The sequence below is a fragment of the Conger conger genome, chromosome 14 (assembly GCF_963514075.1).
Source record: "Conger conger chromosome 14, fConCon1.1, whole genome shotgun sequence".
NCBI lineage: Eukaryota > Metazoa > Chordata > Actinopteri > Anguilliformes > Congridae > Conger > Conger conger.
The window spans coordinates 29,060,482-29,080,788 of record NC_083773.1 but is presented as its reverse complement, the minus strand read 5'-3'; the positions used below and the strand labels follow the sequence as shown (position 1 = coordinate 29,080,788).

At 46.5% G+C, this 20,307-nt stretch overlaps 1 protein-coding gene across 3 annotated transcripts; it reads left to right on the top strand.

Annotated features, from left to right (window-relative positions):
- Nucleotides 1-1,617: 1,617 nt before the first annotated feature.
- On the top strand, nucleotides 1,618-19,865 carry LOC133110563 (phosphatidate phosphatase LPIN2-like). 3 transcript variants are annotated; one of them, XM_061220767.1, is made up of 20 exons: nucleotides 1,618-1,702; nucleotides 8,194-8,394; nucleotides 9,287-9,382; nucleotides 9,475-9,701; nucleotides 10,129-10,239; nucleotides 10,652-10,760; nucleotides 11,283-12,093; nucleotides 12,508-12,601; nucleotides 12,775-12,962; nucleotides 13,386-13,479; nucleotides 13,873-13,942; nucleotides 14,252-14,344; nucleotides 14,613-14,710; nucleotides 15,257-15,398; nucleotides 15,743-15,891; nucleotides 16,198-16,284; nucleotides 16,539-16,691; nucleotides 17,036-17,150; nucleotides 17,450-17,553; nucleotides 18,113-19,865. In XM_061220767.1, the coding sequence occupies exons 2-20, from the start codon at nucleotides 8,203-8,205 to the stop codon at nucleotides 18,255-18,257; spliced, it is 3,078 nt and encodes a 1,025-aa protein (XP_061076751.1). In that variant the 5' UTR covers nucleotides 1,618-1,702; nucleotides 8,194-8,202; the 3' UTR covers nucleotides 18,258-19,865. The 3 variants fall into 3 exon arrangements, with proteins under 3 accessions (XP_061076751.1, XP_061076750.1, XP_061076752.1); XM_061220766.1 differs by lacking the exon at nucleotides 1,618-1,702 and adding an exon at nucleotides 4,063-4,176; XM_061220768.1 differs by lacking the exon at nucleotides 1,618-1,702 and adding an exon at nucleotides 6,699-7,088.
- The last annotated feature ends 442 nt before the right edge of the window (nucleotides 19,866-20,307 follow it).

Sequence of the window (20,307 nt, the reverse complement as noted above, 5' to 3'; positions counted from 1 at the left end):
TAGGCTAAACAAATGCAAAGTAAAGTTTGCTTATCTATATGATACATCTTTATGTAGAATGGACTCTCAATATTATTCAGGTGCAGGATACAATTTCGTCTTTGAGAATTCTATAATTTCAATGTGGAATACATCTTATTTTCCAAATAATTGTATGAATGAAGTCATGAATGTCCACATCAATATAAATAGTAGATCTCACCTTGAGCAAAATCTCCAAAGTACAGTAGACAGCAGAGTGTAGGCATAAATACAGAAAGTGTATCTCCACATTCAGTCACCCCACACATTTCAAAGGGAATTATTACATGGGGAAACTGACTCTGACACAGCACAGAAGGTGCCTAGGAAAAAAAAGATGAGCTTACCTATGTGGTGTGCCAGGAAAATAGGAACCATCCAAATATGGTCACAGAAGAGGCTACACTACTGGAAGACAAGATAAATTATGTATTGGATGAAGCCTCGACTAGATGTATGTTTTTGACTCCGGGCCAAATGTACTCATTGTGTAATACAGGCTTTTCTACCCAACTAACATGTGCAATATAGTATCAAAAAAATGCACAGTAAAAAGATACACTGTATTGATAAACATTCTTAATACTGTTTTATTTTTCATGTGTTTCCATTTAAACATTGTCGCAATAGACCCAGAATAAAGTTCAGTATGAAGATATACATTGACATAAAACCGTCAGACAACAGTTATAACAAGTTATGCTTATAGAGTGTGAGTGACCTCTAGTGGTAATATCTGGTATGGAACAGCTTGCACGCAGTAGTCGAATATGGAGCGGCACTTCTTTGTCTTGGTTATCATTTATACAGTATATTGGCCTTTTGTCTCTTCAGTATCTTCAAAACTGCAATATTAAACACTGCTAAATTTGACAAAAAAGATACATTTAATAAAAAACATTGAATAACATTTTTAAATAAGCACCTGTTTTTTTTTTTTTGGGAAGCCTGATAATTATTGGTCTTTGACACATTTCTGTTCATGACTTTTTGTTATAACATTTTATAATGTACATTCCAAGCTTTGTAATAACTCAAATATGTCTGGCTGAATTATTTTTCAAGAGATTAAACAGGATTTCAAATCTATTTTGAAACTGCAACACCAACTGAATTTATTTGCATATATGCTGGCAAACCTATATATTATTAATTAATGCTGCATGCGTTTTCTCCTCTACAATACTACAGTATTGTTCTTATTTTCTCAATTACTACATATTAAATATAGTCTATATAGATAGTATAGATTATACTGAAAATCGAACAGTAGGCCTATATGTACAAACAATTAATCAGTTATTCCAGTGACTGTTTTTATTTTCATATATGAACTGATAAATATTTAACACAATCATGATCTTACATGTTTTTAAATGGCATTTCCGTGTAGATTTTGCAGACCTGCGTTTAGCGGATTAGAGTCTGATAGAAATCAGTGAAGGGGTGATGATTGCAGTGACTGACGGGTAGTCCAAGATATTGTACAAGTACTTTCTCAAAGACAAGCACTTCTTTCATCATATTTAGAAGGATCTGTTCTTTAATTATATCATAGTAACCGGAACTTCTTAATCCAAATAGGAAAAACCAAGAGGCAGTTTGCACATGCGTCGAAAGTGGGCGCATCACTGAGGCGCTTCACAATAATGCTCTGGGGACGGAGAAAGCAGGCGAGAAGGTAAATTATTGCGAAGTTGAAAAAATAAAATTTTTAGATAGTAGGGTCAGTATATTGCAGTATTTATTGCCATATTAACTGGTACGTTTTCTCAAATTGTTCTGGGGAGGCTGAAACCATAAACATAAGGGTGTGTTCATGTTAGCCTGTTTATAAAACTAGCTAGTTAGCTTACGTCAGCTACGCAGCTTCCTTGCTAGCTTGATGCCTTGAAGATTGATTCATCCTAGTCGTTTACACCATAGCTAGCTAGTCTGAGCTACGTTGACTTTTATAACTAGCTAACGTTAGGGTAGCTAACTTAGTGCGGTTCGTTGTCAGCAAGTATTTTGCTCGCTGGCAAGCAAGCTAACTAGCTAGCAGTGATGTCCAGTCATTGTTCCACTAGTTCAGTCAATATTTTCAGTCCTAAAGTGTAACTTGCTACCGTAGTTGTAGCAAGCCGTGATAGCTCTAGCTATAACTTATGTCTTTTAATTTATGTGTGCCAGTTTACTTGTGCTTGCTTGTTATGGAACTTTACTTTGTCATATTTGCCCAATGCTGCTAAAGATGCCACGTTGGTTGTTGCCAGTTTGCTTAGCATCTACCGTTAACATTACCCATCTGCTGTTCAACTTTCTAGCGTGTTGTCATCTCGTCAACGACGGAGAACATAATGTTGACTTGCACGGCAAGGTTAGACAAATTGAATATTATGAAAGTTAGACCTAGCCTTGATGACGTTATACGAAAAAATGTTCGTCAGACAGCCTAACGTTAATTGTCGGTTTATTGTTCGATGGCAACGGCAGATAGCGAGCTAGTTAGCTAGTAGTGCTATTCTCAAGTTGTGTGTTTTTAAATCTTGTTTGGCTAAACGATAATAAGAAGGGAAACAACAATTTTGAAAATTATTTCTATCTAAGGTGGCAACATACTTTTTCCTATCCATTTTTGTAGAGACATTGTCTTAAATAATGGTCTTAAATAAGCCGAAGAAGGGAAGTGAAGGCAATCTCCTTCAGTTGGCTTATATATTTACTGAAGCTGCAGTCAGTGGTCCTTGGAATTACTTGTGGGATACATCTGTCTATGCCCTGGTGTTTATGACGTCTTGGATATCTGAGTCATGATCGTTAGATCAATACAAGAGGAACACGTCCCAGCACTTACCCCTCTGTAAAAGATACATTGTGCAAAATGGTTGTTTTCCCGAAAATGGATGAATGGAATGTGCGGTCGTCACCACCCTAATGGAAATAGGGCACATCATTGGCGGAAAATAAAAAAACCAAACACACCCGTTTAATCGTGCGTGAAGGTGTTTGGTCTCAGCCAAGTCACCAGGATTCACCTTTGGTGACATGTCAGGTCACATTTCCCCCCTAAAGATGTATTTAGGCAAGCATTTGTGAAAATAATTCCTCTTACTGGAAGCTTTTTCAGGCTTTCTCACTTTCTGAAAATCTTCCTGGCTTCCATGACCTGATCTTCCTCCTCGTTGTCCTCTCTCTTACCGTCTGTGCATTATATCTCCCAACCTTTGACTCACTGTGGATTTGGGGCTTTGTCACTGGTCTCCAAAAAACAGCTGTTGGCTGCAGATGCTTTTTCCAAATCATGTATCTGAAAAAAAGAAATATCCCACAAACAAAAACACCTGACTAAGCAAAGAGCGAACAATCGGCAGTGCCCAAGCCCGGGACCTTTCCAGTGGCCTTTTAGTGGCCAATCGATCACACTTCCAGAAAAAGTCCGCACTACAATATTCACTGTTTCCTGTGTGCAATGCAACCTTTCCCTCTGCATAAGTCGGGCAGTGGCTCACCTCTCGGCTGACAGAGGGACATTAGCATTACTGCTAAAATGTCCTTTCATGAAGACTGGGCTTCTCATTCAGTCCTGCCCGGTGTATTTCCGCAGCGGAAGGGAAGCACCCAGTGGCCGTGTTAGGTCGCACGGTCCATTTGAGGTCTTTGACATGAAAAGAGCTGTCTGTCAATTCAGAAACTGCTGGCTTGCAACTGCTGCAGGGCTGTCATGTGCAGCGTGAGAGGAAGCGGGAATGTGTTGGGCTGTGTGTGTGTGTGTGTGTGTGTGTGTGTGTGTGTGTGTGTGTGAATTAAATCAAAAGGGACTCACTGTGAATACACTGGGACTCTCACGCACGGCGGCCCCGGTGTTACTGAGCAGGGGACGGACTTGTGGGCCGGTAAAGCGGCGTTGTGTGAGAATCTGATGTGAGATGGGCCAGGCTTGAGGGCTCCCCTAAAAGAAGTGATACCAGACAGGCGCTGGGGCACGACCCCCTCTGGGAGGACCAGCACGGTGACAGCAGGGCAGCGGTGTGGGGAGCGCCGCAGAGGCCTGAGGACAGCCCCAGGGCCGGCTCCTTTCGGGAGCTTTGATGGGAGTTTTGATGTCTGATGGCGGCCGGGGGGTCCAGGGGTCAGAGCTTCATGGGGAAGGTTCACCTCCACCCTTCCCTTTGGGTAAGCAGTGCTCCAGTGCTCCTTCCACAGCGATTTAACCTGTGTGTTGTGGACGGTATGGGTGATACGTGTTTCTGTCGTTAATTCGCTTTACTTTCTTTGGCTTTCTGTTCCGTTGCTGGGGCCTTATAGAAACTTCCCTTAAATACAGCTGCAGCAGTTTTATTTGTGGGCGTCAGCTGTTGAGTGTCGATGAATCCTTGTCCTAGGACTACCTTCTGTGGCATTCATTCTGCCTCGGGGACTGTTAACTGCAGACCTGAGGAACAAGTCAAAGTTATCCGTTCAGCTCATGAAGAAAGTGAAACAGTGCGCAGTCTTCATATATTGCATAGTTTTATATTGATGAAAGACGTATGAGGACAAGTAAACAGATCTGATATCTGAACAGGGAGTTATTGAAGTCTTTGCATTCGATGTACGGTTCGGCTTTCCGTGAAGCATAACCGTCTCGTATCTCCCTGTGAACTCTGTGAACCCAGAGCCTCTTAACAGCATGCACGCCAGTGGGCTGTGAGCTAGTATGAGAAGGAAGGACTCCATCAATAAAAGTGCTCACTGGAAGCTCCAGCCCTATAGGTTAGACATCTCAAGTTCAGCAGCTGAGGGGGCACATTTCACTTGAGCTGCAGTTGTTTCATCTTGGGGTAGGGTTTAGTCAACTACGGGTCCTTGAGTTACTGCCACATTACTGCTTCTATTGGATTCACCAGGCACCCACAAGCTGGTAGTTCTAGCCAGAGATGCACATCTCCTCTACGATCGGCACTAATTCTGTCCTCTCGTACTGTACACTGGTAAGGTAACAGAAATGATCCTCAGTGTGTTCAGGATTTGGCAGTCGGCGCACATATTTCCGGAGCGCCCTCAATTCGCTGGCCTGTGTGTTCTACGGCGGCGTCGCCTGACTTGCATGTTCAGACGTGTCATGTTTTATTGATGTTGAAACGTTGGGGACTTTCTCTGCTGTGTTCCTCATCCTGTGCACCGTGGTGAGAGCTGCAGGCAGATGAGGCATGCTGAAGGAGTAGGGAGGTAAATACCCCGTGTGCGGTTCACTGCTAACAATCACTGCGTGTTGGCCCGTGATCCGCCTCCTGCCTGGCGCTGGTGCAGATTTTAGGATGTGCGCATTTGCATGAGTTTTGAATTTGGGTCACTGCCTGCTTTGCCTCTTAATAAAAAAAAATTTTTTTTAAACCTACAAAAACAAAAATGGCATCTCCAGTCCCACCCAGATTTGGAGTGTACAATTCACAAACACTTACAAGCGTACTCACACGCTATGGAGAGCTAACAGGGGTCTCCAACACTGCCATCTCCACTGAATCCCTCACATAATGGCTGACGCAAAGCCGATTGTGGGGATGCCATTTTGTAACTGGGGAATCTTGCTGTCACACGCTGTGGCGCACCCCTGGGAGGATAGACGAGCTGGTCGCAGAGAGATATGGAAAATCCGGCCTGCACACGTGTTTTATTATATTTTCACAGGGCCGGGAAGGAGAGAGGAAGTGAGAGAGCACGTAGCTTGTGAACAAACAAAATGTCTCATGGGATCGGGGTAAAAATAATTCAGTAAAATAATAAAGGCAAAGAAAACCAAAACCTTAACGCAGGCTTTTCAGCTTCGCTTGCAGCTCGTAGAACACGGTTCTCTTTTACACCGCACCCTCCGGAACTGTGGTTCCCCAGTCAGTGACACCTACTGCTGAAAACAGCACACATTTAACATCCTGGAGTAATTGGAAACGTAGTCCAGGTGTGTGCCTACTTAACCGCTGGGCATGGTTCTCAGATCCCGCAAACCGTGCCCTTGCCATTCTTGCGACACCCTATTTCCGGTTTTGCTGTCATCGTGATGTATCGACCCCTTATTGGATACAATGCTATCATGCGATACTGGCCACAGGCAGCACAGGCACTGGCACGCAAGTGACCTCCCGAGCAATCCAGAGTGGCCTAAAATTGTTTGGACATTTGAGAATGGTTTGCTGCGGTTTAGGCCACCTGGTGAATGAGCCCTCTTTTTGGGGCTCTGTTTTTGGGCTCTGTCGTTCCTGCTGATCGGCGGGGGCTGAATTGATTTTAAATACCTGGCTGTTCTGTAGCAAGGCTTGTGCAGGGTTAGAGCAGTATGACTCGCAGCACAAGACCCAGAACCCACAGTCACATTCCTCATGAGGCCAGACCCATAAATAGCCTATCACATTCACCTATTCCCCAGAGCTGTGTGTGTTGTCTTTAGGGCACTTGGAAAGCATTTACACCTGCTCTTAAGGGAGCCGAAACTCAGGCTCTGTATCCCTTGGAATCTGAATGCATGGGTTTTCTACCGGGGGACCGCTATATATTTGTCATTTTTATTTTGGAGGTCCCTATAGAAGAGCAGTAACATTTGCCCTATATACTGCTTCATCATGAAAACACATATATTTATATATTTATTTGGTCCAATTACTCATCTTTGCAGTTGTTGCTGAAATGGAGTGGAATGATAATGACATGCAGGTCAGGTGAGCACAGTGGCCACGCTATCGGCCTGCGTCACATTCAGCTCTGTTGCCTCAGTCACAGTTGGCTAATCCTCCATCGCGCCACTGGGACTTTGCCTCATTTCCTTCTTCCTCTGCTGAAACGTTTCTGTTTGCGAGCGAGCGTTTCCTGTCTACCACGCATCGCAGGGTCACGGCGTACGGGTCACGGGCTTCTGTTTGATATGACGTCGTCGGCTCTCGTGCGAGTCCGCGTAAACGGGAGATAAGCGCCAGACCTTAACCTCTGGGCGAGTGCCGGGGGCTCATTACTGCGCGTGGCTCTGAAGGTGCGCTGCGCTCCTTCGGTCCTTCGTCATTCCACACCGTAATCGCAGCCAGAGTGCGCGTGAGGACGTCCTCCGACGAGGCCAGGGCGTACGTACATTACATTACCGCCTTCATATCGTCACTGCTCTTTTATTCCGGGTAGTTCTCTTCTCGCCTGTCTTGTTGAGTTGTGTGAGTTGTAATATCTTCCGTGTGAGGCGGATGACCTGTATAGCGGTGGCGGGAGTAAACTTCTCATCCGGAGAACGACTGGGGAGTTCCTCACTGCTGAAAATCGTTTGGATGGCTGCCGGGTTCCCTCCATACGTCACGGCTGATTTTTCACTTGCCGCCTTGCGCTGTCATTGTTTTTCGTTTTGAGGACTTGCGTTATGGCTGTGGTGCGCTTTGCCATAGGATAGGGTGAGCTGTGAGAGAGCGCAGTGGGAATTGGTCGGTCTGAGCTGAAGTTTCTGCCGTTTCTCTGAATAATGATTTTGTATGTATGTGTCACGGTTTCTTTTGGCAAGGGGCAGTGGCTTGGCCTTCAGTCCTGTGTAAACATGTTTGTCTTTGGCTTCACATATTCATCATTACCTAGTTGTTAATAATCAACTTTCCTTTGGAAACTGCATACAGACAGTCTGGGCAAATAGATCTATAAGACACTCGGTTAAATTGGAAACATGCACTCTGTCACTCCCCATCTAGTTTTCTTGTGAATAGTTTGTGTTCCTGTATGTTGGTTCTCAGTGATGTCACACCCTTATAAATAGGGATGTCCTGGCTGTAACACAGGCCCGATTTAGGCTGCCAACTCCCTGCTGTTGCCAATTCCACTCTTCATAAATTAGTAGGCCTTTTGGGACATTCTTCATTTAATTTATGGTATTTACCTGGAACTTGCACCCAGGACCTTATGCTGTTGTTGATACTTCAGTGTGGGAGATATTGTTTTTTGGTGTTGGTTGAGAGGGTTTGTGTGCTCAGTTATATGTTGGGGTAAACCCCGCCTGTCCTGTCCTACTGCTTGCCATAGCTCTGTTGGCTCAGCGGAATCCTGGCTCTGTACCGAGCACTCCACGCTGGCTCTCCTCCGCTCCTCTCATCCGCCATGCCTGTCCCTTTATCCCCCCTCTTCCTTAACTCTCCCTTCTCCTCCGTCTCTTCTCTCCCTCTTCATTTCCCCCCTGCTGGTTCCCCCTCTCCTCAGTCCCAGACCATGAACTACGTGGGCCAGCTTGCGGAGACGGTGCTTGTGACGGTGAAGGAGCTGTACCGGGGGCTGAACCCGGCCACGCTGTCCGGGGGCATTGATGTGATCGTGGTGCGTCAGCCCGACGGCTCGCTGCAGTGCTCGCCCTTCCATGTGCGCTTCGGCAAGCTGGGCGTGCTGCGCTCCAAGGAGAAGGTGGTGAGTGCTGAGCCCGCGTCTGCTGCCCTGTTCCGCTCAGAGACGAGTGCAGTTACCCACTGACTGGCTGTGTGTTACAGGTGCACTGACTGACTGGCTGTGTGTTACAGGTGCACCTACTCGCTCTGTGTTACAGGTGCACCGACTGACTGGCTGTGTGTTACAGGTGTACCTACTCGCTCTGTGTTACAGGTGCACCGACTGACTGACTGACTGTGTGTTACAGGTGGACTGACTCGCTCTGTGTTACAGGTGCACCGACTGACTGGCTGTGTGTTACAGGTGTACCTACTCGCTCTGTGTTACAGGTGTACCTACTCACTCTGTGTTACAGGTGCACCGACTGACTCTGTGTTACAGGTGCACCGACTGACTCTGTGTTACAGGTGCACTGACTGACTGACTGTGTGTTACAGGTGGACTGACTGGCTCTGTGTTACAGGTGCACCGACTGACTGGCTGTGTGTTACAGGTGTACCTACTCGCTCTGTGTTACAGGTGTACCTACTCGCTCTGTGTTACAGGTGCACCGACTGACTCTGTGTTACAGGTGCACCGACTGACTCTGTGTTACAGGTGCACTGACTGACTGACTGTGTGTTACAGGTGGACTGACTGGCTTTGTGTTACAGGTGGACTGACTGGCTCTGTGTTACAGGTGGACTGACTGGCTCTGTGTTACAGGTGGACTGACTGGCTCTGTGTTACAGGTGTACCTACTCGCTGTATGTTACAGGTACACTGACTGGCTCTGTGTTACATGTGGACTGACTGGCTGTGTGGTACAGGTGTATTGACTGGCTCTGTGTTACATGTGGACTGACTGGCTCTGTGTTACAGGTGTAATGACTGGCTCTGTGTTACAGGTGTAATGACTGGCTCTGTGTTACAGGTGGACATTGAGATCAATGGGGAGCCTGTGGAACTGCACATGAAGCTGGGGGATAATGGCGAGGCCTTCTTTGTGGAGGAGAATGAACATCTGGAGGTAGCGTTAAGCGGGCTCGCATTACCGCGGTTGTGTTGCGGTCGCTATGGTCCTCCCTGACGTAAACGGCTCTCCACTTCCTCTCTGGGCAGGAAAGGGTCCCGGCGCACCTGTGCACCTCCCCCATCTCCATGGAGGGTGCAGAGAGCCGCGAGACGTCCGAGTCTCCGCCCAGCACGCAGTCCCGCAGGAAGAAGCGCCGGCGCAAACGCATCCGCTCAGACCCTCACCTGCGCGAGGACGGCGGCTCGTCCTCGGACGACAGGGACGCCACGGAAACCGAGATGCGCGAGGAGCCCCTGACCCCCAGTTTAGCCAGGTCTGACTCTGAGCCTCCCCGCAAAACCACCAGTCCGTTTACCATGGAAACCTCTGGCACAGCACGAAATGTAGCTTCACGACAGCGCGCTTACGTTACGAATTCAAAGTATGAGAATTGCATTCCGAATTATGAGACTAGCTATCAAATGCTTATTCATGCGCAACTATTCAACTAAATACATCTGTTGACTTTGAATAATCTCTAGAATAGTTGTTTGCTTTTCTCCTTTTTTCAGGCCCAATCTCTGTTTTATGTTTCACTCAGGCCATGAGCTTTATGTAGATATTTGAAATGTAACCGTTTTGTGCAGCAAAGCCTCACCCTGCATCTGTAAATTGTACCCATCAATAGGCTGAGCTTGTGCAATGATACCTTGTTGCTCAATGAGTCATTGTTCATGTGGCCTTGCCCTTTCCTGTCCCAGCATCAAGTCTGTGTACTACTCCATTTCTGAGGAGCCATACGAGGAGGTGGTGAGCGCTCCAGCCAGGACCGTGCGCGCCCACTCTGACGGGGAGGTGTGCTCCTCTGAGAGGTGAGCTTCCCCCAGAGTCCTGGTTGTTTTAAGTGTTCATTCCATCTTTAAAATTCACTTACATTTCAGACTTTAGCTACTAGTTTGTGGACAAAATAATCTAGAAGCAGCTTTAATGAAATGGTCATTTAAAAATCATGTTATTAAGCGTCAAAATTGTTTTCCATTCATGCCGTCTGGCAGTGGTCACTGTAAATCTGATCAATGTAAAGATCTGAGTATCTATCATCTTTGCTTTGACTGATTTACCAGTTCACCTCGTAAAGTATGAATTCACACAATACAATTCAAAACCTACGGGTAAACTTGAAAGGGGGATAAAGGTAGATAACACTACAGAACTAGAGAGCCATTGTTGCTGTAGACAGTTTGCTTCTGTTATGACCCAATTTCCTGTGTGTCCTCTCCCCAGTGTGTACTGCAACCGGCCACCTTCTCCCAAGAGTGACTCGGAGCTGCTGGTCAAGCCCCAGGAGACATCAGAGCCTGAGATACTGTGGCAATGGGGCGGCTTCCCAAAGGTGAGGAGGGCCACCGTGCTCCCTGGGGGTCTTCATGTCCAAATACATTTGTTGCACTCCACAATACCCTGCCCAATAACAAATCTCAATAACCGATCTCAATAACAGATGTCACTGGTGGAAAGTCGGAAGTAGGCGATGTGGTGGATTGTTGGCCCAGAATGACTTTAATGTACCCCCTGTCCTGATGGTTTCTCAGGTGTGGTCCCTTGATGGATGCTCAGTGTGGTCTCCTGATGGTTTCTCAGGTGTGGTGTCCTGATGGGTTCTCAGGTGTTGTCTCCTAGTGGTTTCTCAGGTGTGGTCTCCTAGTGGTTTCTCAGCTGTGGTCTCCTGGTGGTTTCTCAGGTGTGGTCTCCTGGTGGTTTCTCAGGTGTGGTCTCCTAGTGGTTTCTCAGGTGTGGTCTCCTAGTGGTTTCTCAGGTGTGGTCTCCTGGTGGTTTCTCAGGTGTGGTCTCCTGATGGTTTCTGAGATGTGGTGTGCTGCTGGTTTCTGAGATGTGGTGTGTGTGTCTCTGACAGGTGTATGGCAGGAGTGAGAGGACACAGGTGGAGGTGCAGAGAACCTCCCCCCTGCCCTTGGCCCTGTCCTGCTCCCAGAGCACGCACTTCCGCACCATCCAGCGGCAGGACTCCTTCGACATGGACCCAGAGCTCCAGCAGGAGAGCGGGAGTCCAGCGGGAAGAGTGACCGTCATCAGGCCTGAGCCCCGCCCCGGCACCTCCCACAGGGATAGCCCGCCCACTGAGGAGCCCCCAGGAACCTGCTACTCCACCCCAAACCTGCCCCCAGGAGCCTCCTACAATAACCCAAACCCGCCCCCAGGAGCCTCCTACTCCACACCAGACTCAACCCTGGGACCCTCCCACTCCACACCAGACTCAACCCTGGGACCTTCCCACTCCACCCCAGACTCAACCCTGCAGCCCTCTCCCCTCCTAGCACAGAACCCCTCGGAGTCCCCGCCCGCAGAGCCCGAGGCAAAGCCCTCTCTCCTCCCGGAAACGGACCCCCTGTCCTTGGAGCAGAGGCAGGTTTCCTGTCCCGCTGACCGTGCTGTGGATGGGGAGGCCCTTCAGGGAGCCGCAGACTGGGAGGCGCAGAGCTCCGGACAGGGGCACAGGGACAGTGAGGTGGTTGTCTGCCTGGGGGTTGGGGAGGAGGAGGGAGAGCAGGGCTCCTCTGAAGAGGTGGCTCCTTCCCCCCTGAGCGACCAGGGCCTGGTCACCAAGGTGACGGATGCCGCCCATGTCGGGGAGAACGAGTTGCAGCCGGAGAGCCAGGCTGGCTCAGCCGAGACGGCAGCCAAAGACACACAGGACAAAAAGAGAGGTGAGCGGGGACACGGCTGAACACTGTGTAGGGAACCGATAGAAACAATCCCAGAGCAAAGACGTGAAAGTTCTGATATGCTGATATGCAGAAAATGTATACATTTTATCAAATAGAGGTATGACCCAGGACAAAACTGGCTACTGTCCATTGTAACAAGGGCTTCCTGTGGTTAGAGAAAACAAGGATGAACATTCATCTGTTTTTTTTGTTATTTAAAAAAAAAAAAATGGTATTGTCTGACATTGTGAATGAACTATCGGTGCCATAAATACTTAACTAAGTTAAAATGTACTTGAATCAAATTTGATGTCAAATCTCACTGACAGATTTATTACAGATTATTTTGGTACGACACTATCTGTGGTAAAATGATCGTCTGTTGTTGCGGTGTTGTGTTGCTCTTTTGCGCAGGGAAACGAAGCCAGCACCTGGGGCCCTCAGACATATACCTGGACGACTTGTCTAACCTGGACCCAGAAGTGGCTGCCCTCTATTTCCCCAAAAGGTAAGCGTCTCACTTCCTCTTCCTGCACTCTACCCTGCTGCGAGAGGCGTGTAGCAGGGATGAATACGACCCCAGCGTTAACACCGGCGTCCATTCTGCATTGAGACAAACCCACTCGCGATACCAGGCGTCTGAAACGATAAACACGGTGACTTCCTGTTTCCTGTCCGCAGCGAGGCGGAGGCGGGGTCTCGGGCGGGGGCGGAGCCAGGCTCCCACTCGGGGAACCAGTCCCCCCAGTCTGTGGGCAGCGGGGCGATGGACAGCGGCACGGAGTACCTCTCCGACTCCACCGGGGACCAGCTGGACGTCACCATGTCCCTCTGCGGCAGGGTGGTGGACACCAGCCACATCAACAAAGGTTATTTTTTTCATGTGTTCATTTTAACCTCCTAAGACCCGCACTCTTTTTTGGTATGCATTTTTAATTTCTCTTTGCTATTTGGGCTTATTGGGACCTGATAAGTATAAAAACTAAGCATCATCTTTTGACATGATGTAGTTTTTGAGAAAAATGATGTCCACATATGTGGACTCTCGGTCTTAAGAATTAAGTATTATGGTTGTACAGCCCAAAATGTGGAGTCCACGCATGTGTACGCCAGGTCTTAGGAGGTTAAAATGCTGCTGCTTTTCTCTCAGGACCGGATGCATGTTTAGTTTGTTGGAAAGGCATGACTAAACATTGTACTGTATTGCTAAAATAACTACAAACAAATAATAGTAACTATGCTTGTACTGGTGTTTATATTAGTGATTCAATTATCTCTCTCTCTCCTTATAGAGAAATTCAATGAGCACCTCGTCGGTTTTCAAGATCTTGTCAAGAACCCTGGCATTATTGAGGACCCCAATCTTGTCATCTGCATTAATTCAAAGTAGGTGTTTTGTGTGTGCACATTGAGTGATCATGTTTTGAGCAATTACCAGTTACTGTAGGAAAGATCAGTGTTAGTCTGATGATCAACATGATTGTTTAGTTTAAATTCTATTCACTGTTTGATACACTTCATTATCAAATTGACCTGGCAATTGAAATGAGAAAAACCGTGTGTTAGTGCGGATGCGTAATTCTGAGAACCGGCCCTTCAGACCATCTGGGCTTGCCGTTTACTGCTAAGGGTTTTTAACCTTTGGCTCCTTCTTGACCCGCTGAATAATAATTAAATCTTTTAATAAAATATCCTGGGAAAAGGAGCTCATATCCTGTGGATTTTCACACACCTCCTCTTTGCCTGTGAACTACAATAATGAATCTTTCTGTTGTGCAGTTATTATAACTGGGCTGTGGCTGCTCCGATGGTCCTGTCAATGCAAGCCTTTCAGAAGAACCTGCCAAAGGTAGTCTTATTTTTCACACTTTCTTACATACTTGCACAGCGACTTCAATATGCTTTTAGATTTTTTGAAAATACATGGTTACAAGGCCAGTTTAATTAACTTACATTTAAGTTTGAATTGTTTTGTGCATAATAATACATTGTGTGTATTTGCTTTCTTTTAACTGCATTCTTCTTGTGACTTCAGTTGTTATTTTCCATTTTCCATTTTCTTGAATGTCTAGAAAATAAACGGGTTTTTTTTCTAGTGTCCTGGAACGTTCTGTAGAAAGTTACTGTTGGGTGACTAACCCGGAGTCTGTCTCTACAGAGTAGCATAGAGCAGCTGGTGAAAGACAGGATGCCCAAGAAGTCCGGGCGCTGGTGGTTCTCCTGGCGACGGAGAGACATGGACACTAAACAGGTACGTGGAGCCTCCTTTTCTGTTCATTTTTAAATGGCTGAATCACAACTCTTCATTTTAAAGCAGGTTATGCAGGTTCTCTTTTCAGTTTTGAATTTAAATCTTGCACACCGGGAAGTTCTGTTCCTCATTATTCATAAAAATTTACATCTTAGGAATGCCTAGATAGTCAACTGTATGCCCATGCATTGTATTTAGTGAATTCATATTTTGAATGTTGTTTGGCTACCTTTTTTTACGATGCTGATTCTGTACTGGGATTTTTCAGCTGCAGTTACAGCAGGCCAGTTCTAAACTTGGTCAGCAGGTGGAGCAGTTGGGACAGTTGGGGCCTCTGGAGCCGGACCAGGGTCCCTCCACCTTAAAGTAAGCCTTCTTTCTCCATCCTCATTCACACTCCTGCCACAACTGCAACAAGTCTAGCAGGTTTTGCAGCAATTTTTATCCACCTCCGCTGGCATGCTCCTCAACAAAAGCTTATGTTTGAGTCACATTCTCAATTGATAACATTGTCATCCTTGGATTGTAGAAGTCACTACTAGGTAATGTAATGTTAGCTAAACGTCAAGCTCTGTTAAATCCTTAGTAATAGCTTGTAATGGAGCAAAGTTGTCAAAAACCTTTCTTTTCTTTCATGGAGTGTCAGTGTATGTACAACAGTGATTCATCTCAAAGGAGGAAAAATCTCCAACTTGGTGTCACATTGGGCAACAACTGGGTAATACAATAAAAAAGAAAAAAGCATTGACTTGTCGCCCACACCAAACCTTTTACATAACAGCCATGATATTTCACGCAAAACCCATCCATGTCGTTGCCAGTGGCGTGCTACTTCCTGTACTCTGAGTCTGTTGTCTGAGCCACGCTGTGGAGAGACGGTCGAGCTGAAACGCTGCCCCGTGTGTTCCTCAGGGAGAAGGCGGGCCAGGCGTCCAGCGACGAGGACAGGGATTCTGGGAGAGCGCGGGAGGGCAGCTTGTCTGACACCCTGTCCGCCTCGCAGTGCTTCAGCCAGATATACCGCAAGTCCCTGCGCCTCACCACGGAGCAGATAGTACGCATCACATCCTGCACCCTTCTGTCACTGTCTGTTCATCCGTGGTCTCTTAGGGGGGTTACTGTTAGTCAAGTCTTCATAGTTCCAGACCTTAAGAGCCAAATACTTTTTTGTTTGTTTTTCATTTATGAAAAAATATGATTTGTTGGCTTTTGTGTGAGAATTCTGGACGTGTCTTCTGGCCAAGTACGAAGCAGGGAGAAAGACCAAAAGAGAACAAATATTCTTTTAGCAAAATTCGTGTGGATTGTCCCCTTTCCACATAAAGATTTAGCGTAAGGAGGTGAATGGTAGGGCTACAGTCCTGCGAGCTGGTCCCAAAGCCTGCGCTGTGTTCTCAGGAGCAGCTCAACCTGCGTGAGGGGGCCAACAAGGTGGTGTTCAGCGTGACCACTCAGTACCAGGGCACCTGCCGCTGCGAAGCCGCCATCTACCTGTGGAACTGGGACGACAAGGTGGTCATCTCCGACATCGACGGCACCATCACCAAGTGAGCCGCGCGGTCGCCCTTCCGTTCCGCTCTTCACCTAGCGTCGCGCTTGCCACTCGCCCACTGCAGGTTCAAATACCAAATGCCGAAGAGATATTTCAAGCAATTTGCCTTATTAATGGGTTAAAAGGTAGGTTTTGTAAGATGCCTCTAACTGCCTAGCAGCCAAATAATGTGAAAGAGAATTTACTGGAGCATCGACTCTACTGGACTGTACTGGAGCATTGCTCCTTTGACTAAAAGAGTACAGTAAGGCAGCAGTGTAACTGTGTGCTCAGGGACTAACACTGCCATTGCTCAATGCAGGTCAGACGCCCTGGGCCACATTCTTCCTCAGCTGGGGAAAGACTGGACCCACCACGGCATCGCCAGACTCTACCACAAAATACACCAGTATGTACCAGTCCCGCCCCAGCCAGAGCTCACACACCCAAAGGCCTAAATGCAGGTTACGCTAATGCTGCTCATAAAAGACTGTTGAAACATATTTGTGTATTCATCGCACCTTTTTTTAGAGGGGCTAACAACGTAGGTCTGCCCACCAGACTGCTTTACATCTTGGGAGAATGAGGTTGTGTGCTGGTGAGGGGAGGGTTCATTTCTTTGCCTGTTGTCATGGGCTGTGTGCTGACTCGTGGCTCTCTTAGGAATGGTTACAAGTTCCTGTACTGCTCGGCGAGGGCGATCGGCATGGCGGACATCACCAAGGGCTACCTGCAGTGGGTAAACGACAGAGGAACCGTTCTGCCTAAAGGCCCCGTCCTGCTGGCTCCCAGCAGCCTCTTCTCTGCTCTGCACAGGTCAGCCCCCCACCACGACCGCGACTTCAGCCCAGTGCCTGTTAACGCTCATACTGGTGTAGGCTGAACTCGGGCCGGGCCCATGAGCGATGCATCAGCCTATTGGCCAAGTGTGACTGCTCTCGGCGGTAGTTTGAACGATTGTGATGCTAGGTCGTCAATGTATGTGACATGCTGTGTTGGTTTATCTGTTTAAGTGCTTTGTGTGTGGCTAGACGGCTTTAGTATTTTTTACACGTTTAGCACACTGAAAAAGCCTGTTGCTGGGGGTTACTTTCCCCTGGTTATCCTTGCATGCTGGAGCAGTGGAGAATCGTCTGTAAAGGCTGGCTTGTTTGCTGCAGGGAGGTGATTGAGAAGAAGCCCGAGGTGTTCAAGGTGGCCTGTCTCACCGACATTCGGGACCTCTTCAGTCCTCACAGACAGCCGTTCTACGCTGCCTTCGGAAACAGGACCAATGTAATTACCCGCTTTAGTTTTTATTTAACCTTTATTTTACCAGGAAATGGTCCCATTCAGATTTACATCTCTTTTACGAGGGACTTTATATTGTCCCCCATTTTTTCCCTTCAGATTTAGATTTCCTAATCATGAACGTATATAGCACCTCACAATCTCTTTAGTGTCCTCCATTTTGTAGTGGTGAGATTTCTAGCGGCATGGTGGCCATTTTGGGCGGCCTCGAGAGAAATATTGTGAATTCCTCAATTCAGAAATGTATGAGTGATTTAAAAGCGTCTGTGGTGTGTCTCCTGCAGGATGCCTACGCCTACAAGCAGGTGGGCGTGATAGAGGCCCGGATCTTCACCGTCAACCCCAGAGGGGAGCTCATCCAGGAGAAAACAAAGGGGAACAAGTCCACGTGAGTCATCCGGGTTTCCACACTCCTTAAATATCCCCAAAGCTCACATTTACAAATATAACGCCTGGAAGGTCTTGAAAATAACCAAATTAAAATAACCTTTTTTTTTATCATTGAACATTTTGAGTAGGATCATTTGACAGTTCAATGCAAAAGTACTAGGACAGTGAGACAATTCTTGTCAATTTGGCTTGGTATTCGAGTTCATTGGATTCTAAATGAAAGTACAGACTGTCACCTTTAATTGGAGGGACTTTACATCCACTCTGGGCGATCCATGCAGGAATTACTGCCATTTTTAATTACAGTAATTGTCCAACTACTTTCAGCTCCGCAAAAGGGAGAGATTATGTATAAAAGGGCTGCAATTCCTACCCAGTTCACCCAATATGAATGTAAATACCCTGAAATCAAAGCTGATGGTCTGCACTTTAACCTCGTATTCATTGTTTTATTTGAAATCCAGAGCCAAAACACAATACATCATGTCACTGCCCAAATACTTATGGACTGCACAGTGCCTCTAACATCAGGCATCTCTCTTCTGTGCCTGGGACAGGTACTCCCGGCTGAGCGAGCTAGTGGACCATGTCTTCCCGCTGTTCGTGAGGGGCAGGACCTCCTCCTTCGACTACCCAGAGTTCAGCCACTTCTCCTTCTGGAGAGAGCCCCTTCCCCCTGTAGACCTGTCTGCCCTGCTGTAGCCTTCATATCTGCCCACTTCCCCTTATCTGTGCTCTCTCTATCTCTTTACCCATCCTTCTCTTCCCCCTCTATCTCTCTCGCTCTTTTTCTCCCTCCCTCTCTACCTCTCCCTTTCCTTCACGGACAACACTATAAAGAGAAAGAGTTTTCTAGGGTACTCTGTGATCCCCTTCTGGGCTTTAGCCATCTCCTAATGAATAAGGCACCTGACCAAAGATGAAACGGCCGAGCACAGCAAAGAAGGAGGTAATGCCTGGTGTCCCTGAAAGCCTCATTCACTTCCAGATCTGTGACCAAAGCCGGAAGCTGCCTAACACATTGACCTGCGGTTGTATCCTGCCCAGAGGCCACAAGCGACATATAGGTTTCTAAAGCCTTGTACTGTATCAAACCTCATTCTGTTACCCACAGCCGTGTGCCTTGCACCGTAAAGGTGAGGAGGTGTTTATTTGCACTCAATATTGCCATTTTATTGGTGTCAAACTAAGGGCTGTATCTTTTTTTAAGTGCATGTTTTAGGGAACTGGATTGATATTGCGGACTTTACACTGTAACGGCCGAATGGAGAAGCACATAAAAAAGTAGTTTCTTTTTTTATTTCAATGTGTTTTTGGGATTTATATAAAAATGAGGGTTATGTAGCCTGTATAGTTAATAAGTACCATTTCAGTTTGTATTGTGAAGTGTATAATAAATTGTGTATTTATTTGCAAGATTTTGAAATTTTTGAAATATTTACCAAATATTTCCACTGGAGTCCTCACCAAAAACAAATGAAATGTGATTTTAGCCTTTATTCTAAAAGGTGTCTGAGCTGTGTATTTAAAGATACAAGGGATCTGGATATGACATCATTCAACAGTCAGTGTAAGAGCATGACTGATCCAGGCAGTTATCTGACTGAATCTTTTATTGTAAGAGTGTGACAGATTCAGGCAGTCACCTCACTGAATCTTTTAGCATAAGAGTGTGACTGATCCAGGCAGTCATCTGACCGAATCTTTCAGTGCAAACACGTGACTGATCCAGGCAGTCATCTGACTGAATCTTTCAGTGTAAGAGCGACTGATCCAGGCAGTCATCTGACTGAATCTTTCAGTGCAAGAGCGTGACTGATCCAGGCAGTCATCTGACTGAATCATTTGTTTTTGATGTATTTCAGCGATTGAAAGTTCGATTTGTAGTAGTGCAAACTCCTGACAAAAGGAAGATTTTTATTTCAGCAGCACTTCGATGAAAACTTTCTGTGTCACTGTGTACTGTTCCCAGTAAATAAGTACTGTGTGTATTATTTAACAAATATTATTTTATACTTTTTCCTATTTAAAAAAAGAAAAATCAATGCATTTTCTTCCTAACCCTGTCGGAAGTGAAATCGGGCCCACGGTTGCCCTGCAGTGACACTGGATTGCCTGCAGGGGGCAGAGGCTGTCCTTGTTGCAGACTGCTGAGGATTGTGGGATGTTGGTGCGTGTTCTGCAGTAAGGAGCACAGGTTCTCTTCTCCTCAGCTCTTCGGTGATGCCGTATTCTGTCCTGCCAAGACTAACTTTATGTGGCGGAAAATGTAATGCCTCACAGGGCTGAATAAATTAATGCTTGAAAACATTTTTTAGTTGTCATTAAATGCATTTGTGTGTGTGTTGTTGGCTGCTGTATTGGTTTTCCCCCTTTTAATATATTTTAGTCAAATGAATGTGGGCGTATCCATGGGTCCTACTGAGAGGAAGAGGCAGCGTCGTCATCGGGACCAATCGCAGTCCAATAAAATAGGAAAAAGCAGGGACTTTTTTTACAAGGGTGCATGTCTGGACCCTCCGCAGTGTTGGGAAATAGTATGGAGGATATATGGACAGTATGTTTTGTCGACTACATATTTTGAGGACACCGTAGTTAGAAGGCTGTTCAGGGCTTAGCCACACTTGGCAAAACCCTGTGTATATCATCCGGGGGTTTGAAAGTACACTACATTTCGAGAGGCATTGACCTAATAACTTTCTTATCCAGTGTCAGTTTATATATTCAACAGTATGCAAGTAAAAGGTTTCTC

What these genes read in the sequence shown, in the direction of transcription:
- LOC133110563 (XM_061220766.1), top strand. Translation starts at nt 4,111, where the DNA reads ATGGCGGCCGGGGGGTCCAGGGGTCAGAGCTTCATGGGGAAGGTTCAC. An exon ending in AGGAGAATGAACATCTGGAG is followed by an intron (nt 9,383 to 9,474) that starts GTAGCGTTAAGC and finishes CTCTCTGGGCAG; the next exon opens with GAAAGGGTCCCGGCGCACCT. An exon ending in CAGGGTCCCTCCACCTTAAA is followed by an intron (nt 14,711 to 15,256) that starts GTAAGCCTTCTT and finishes TGTGTTCCTCAG; the next exon opens with GGAGAAGGCGGGCCAGGCGT.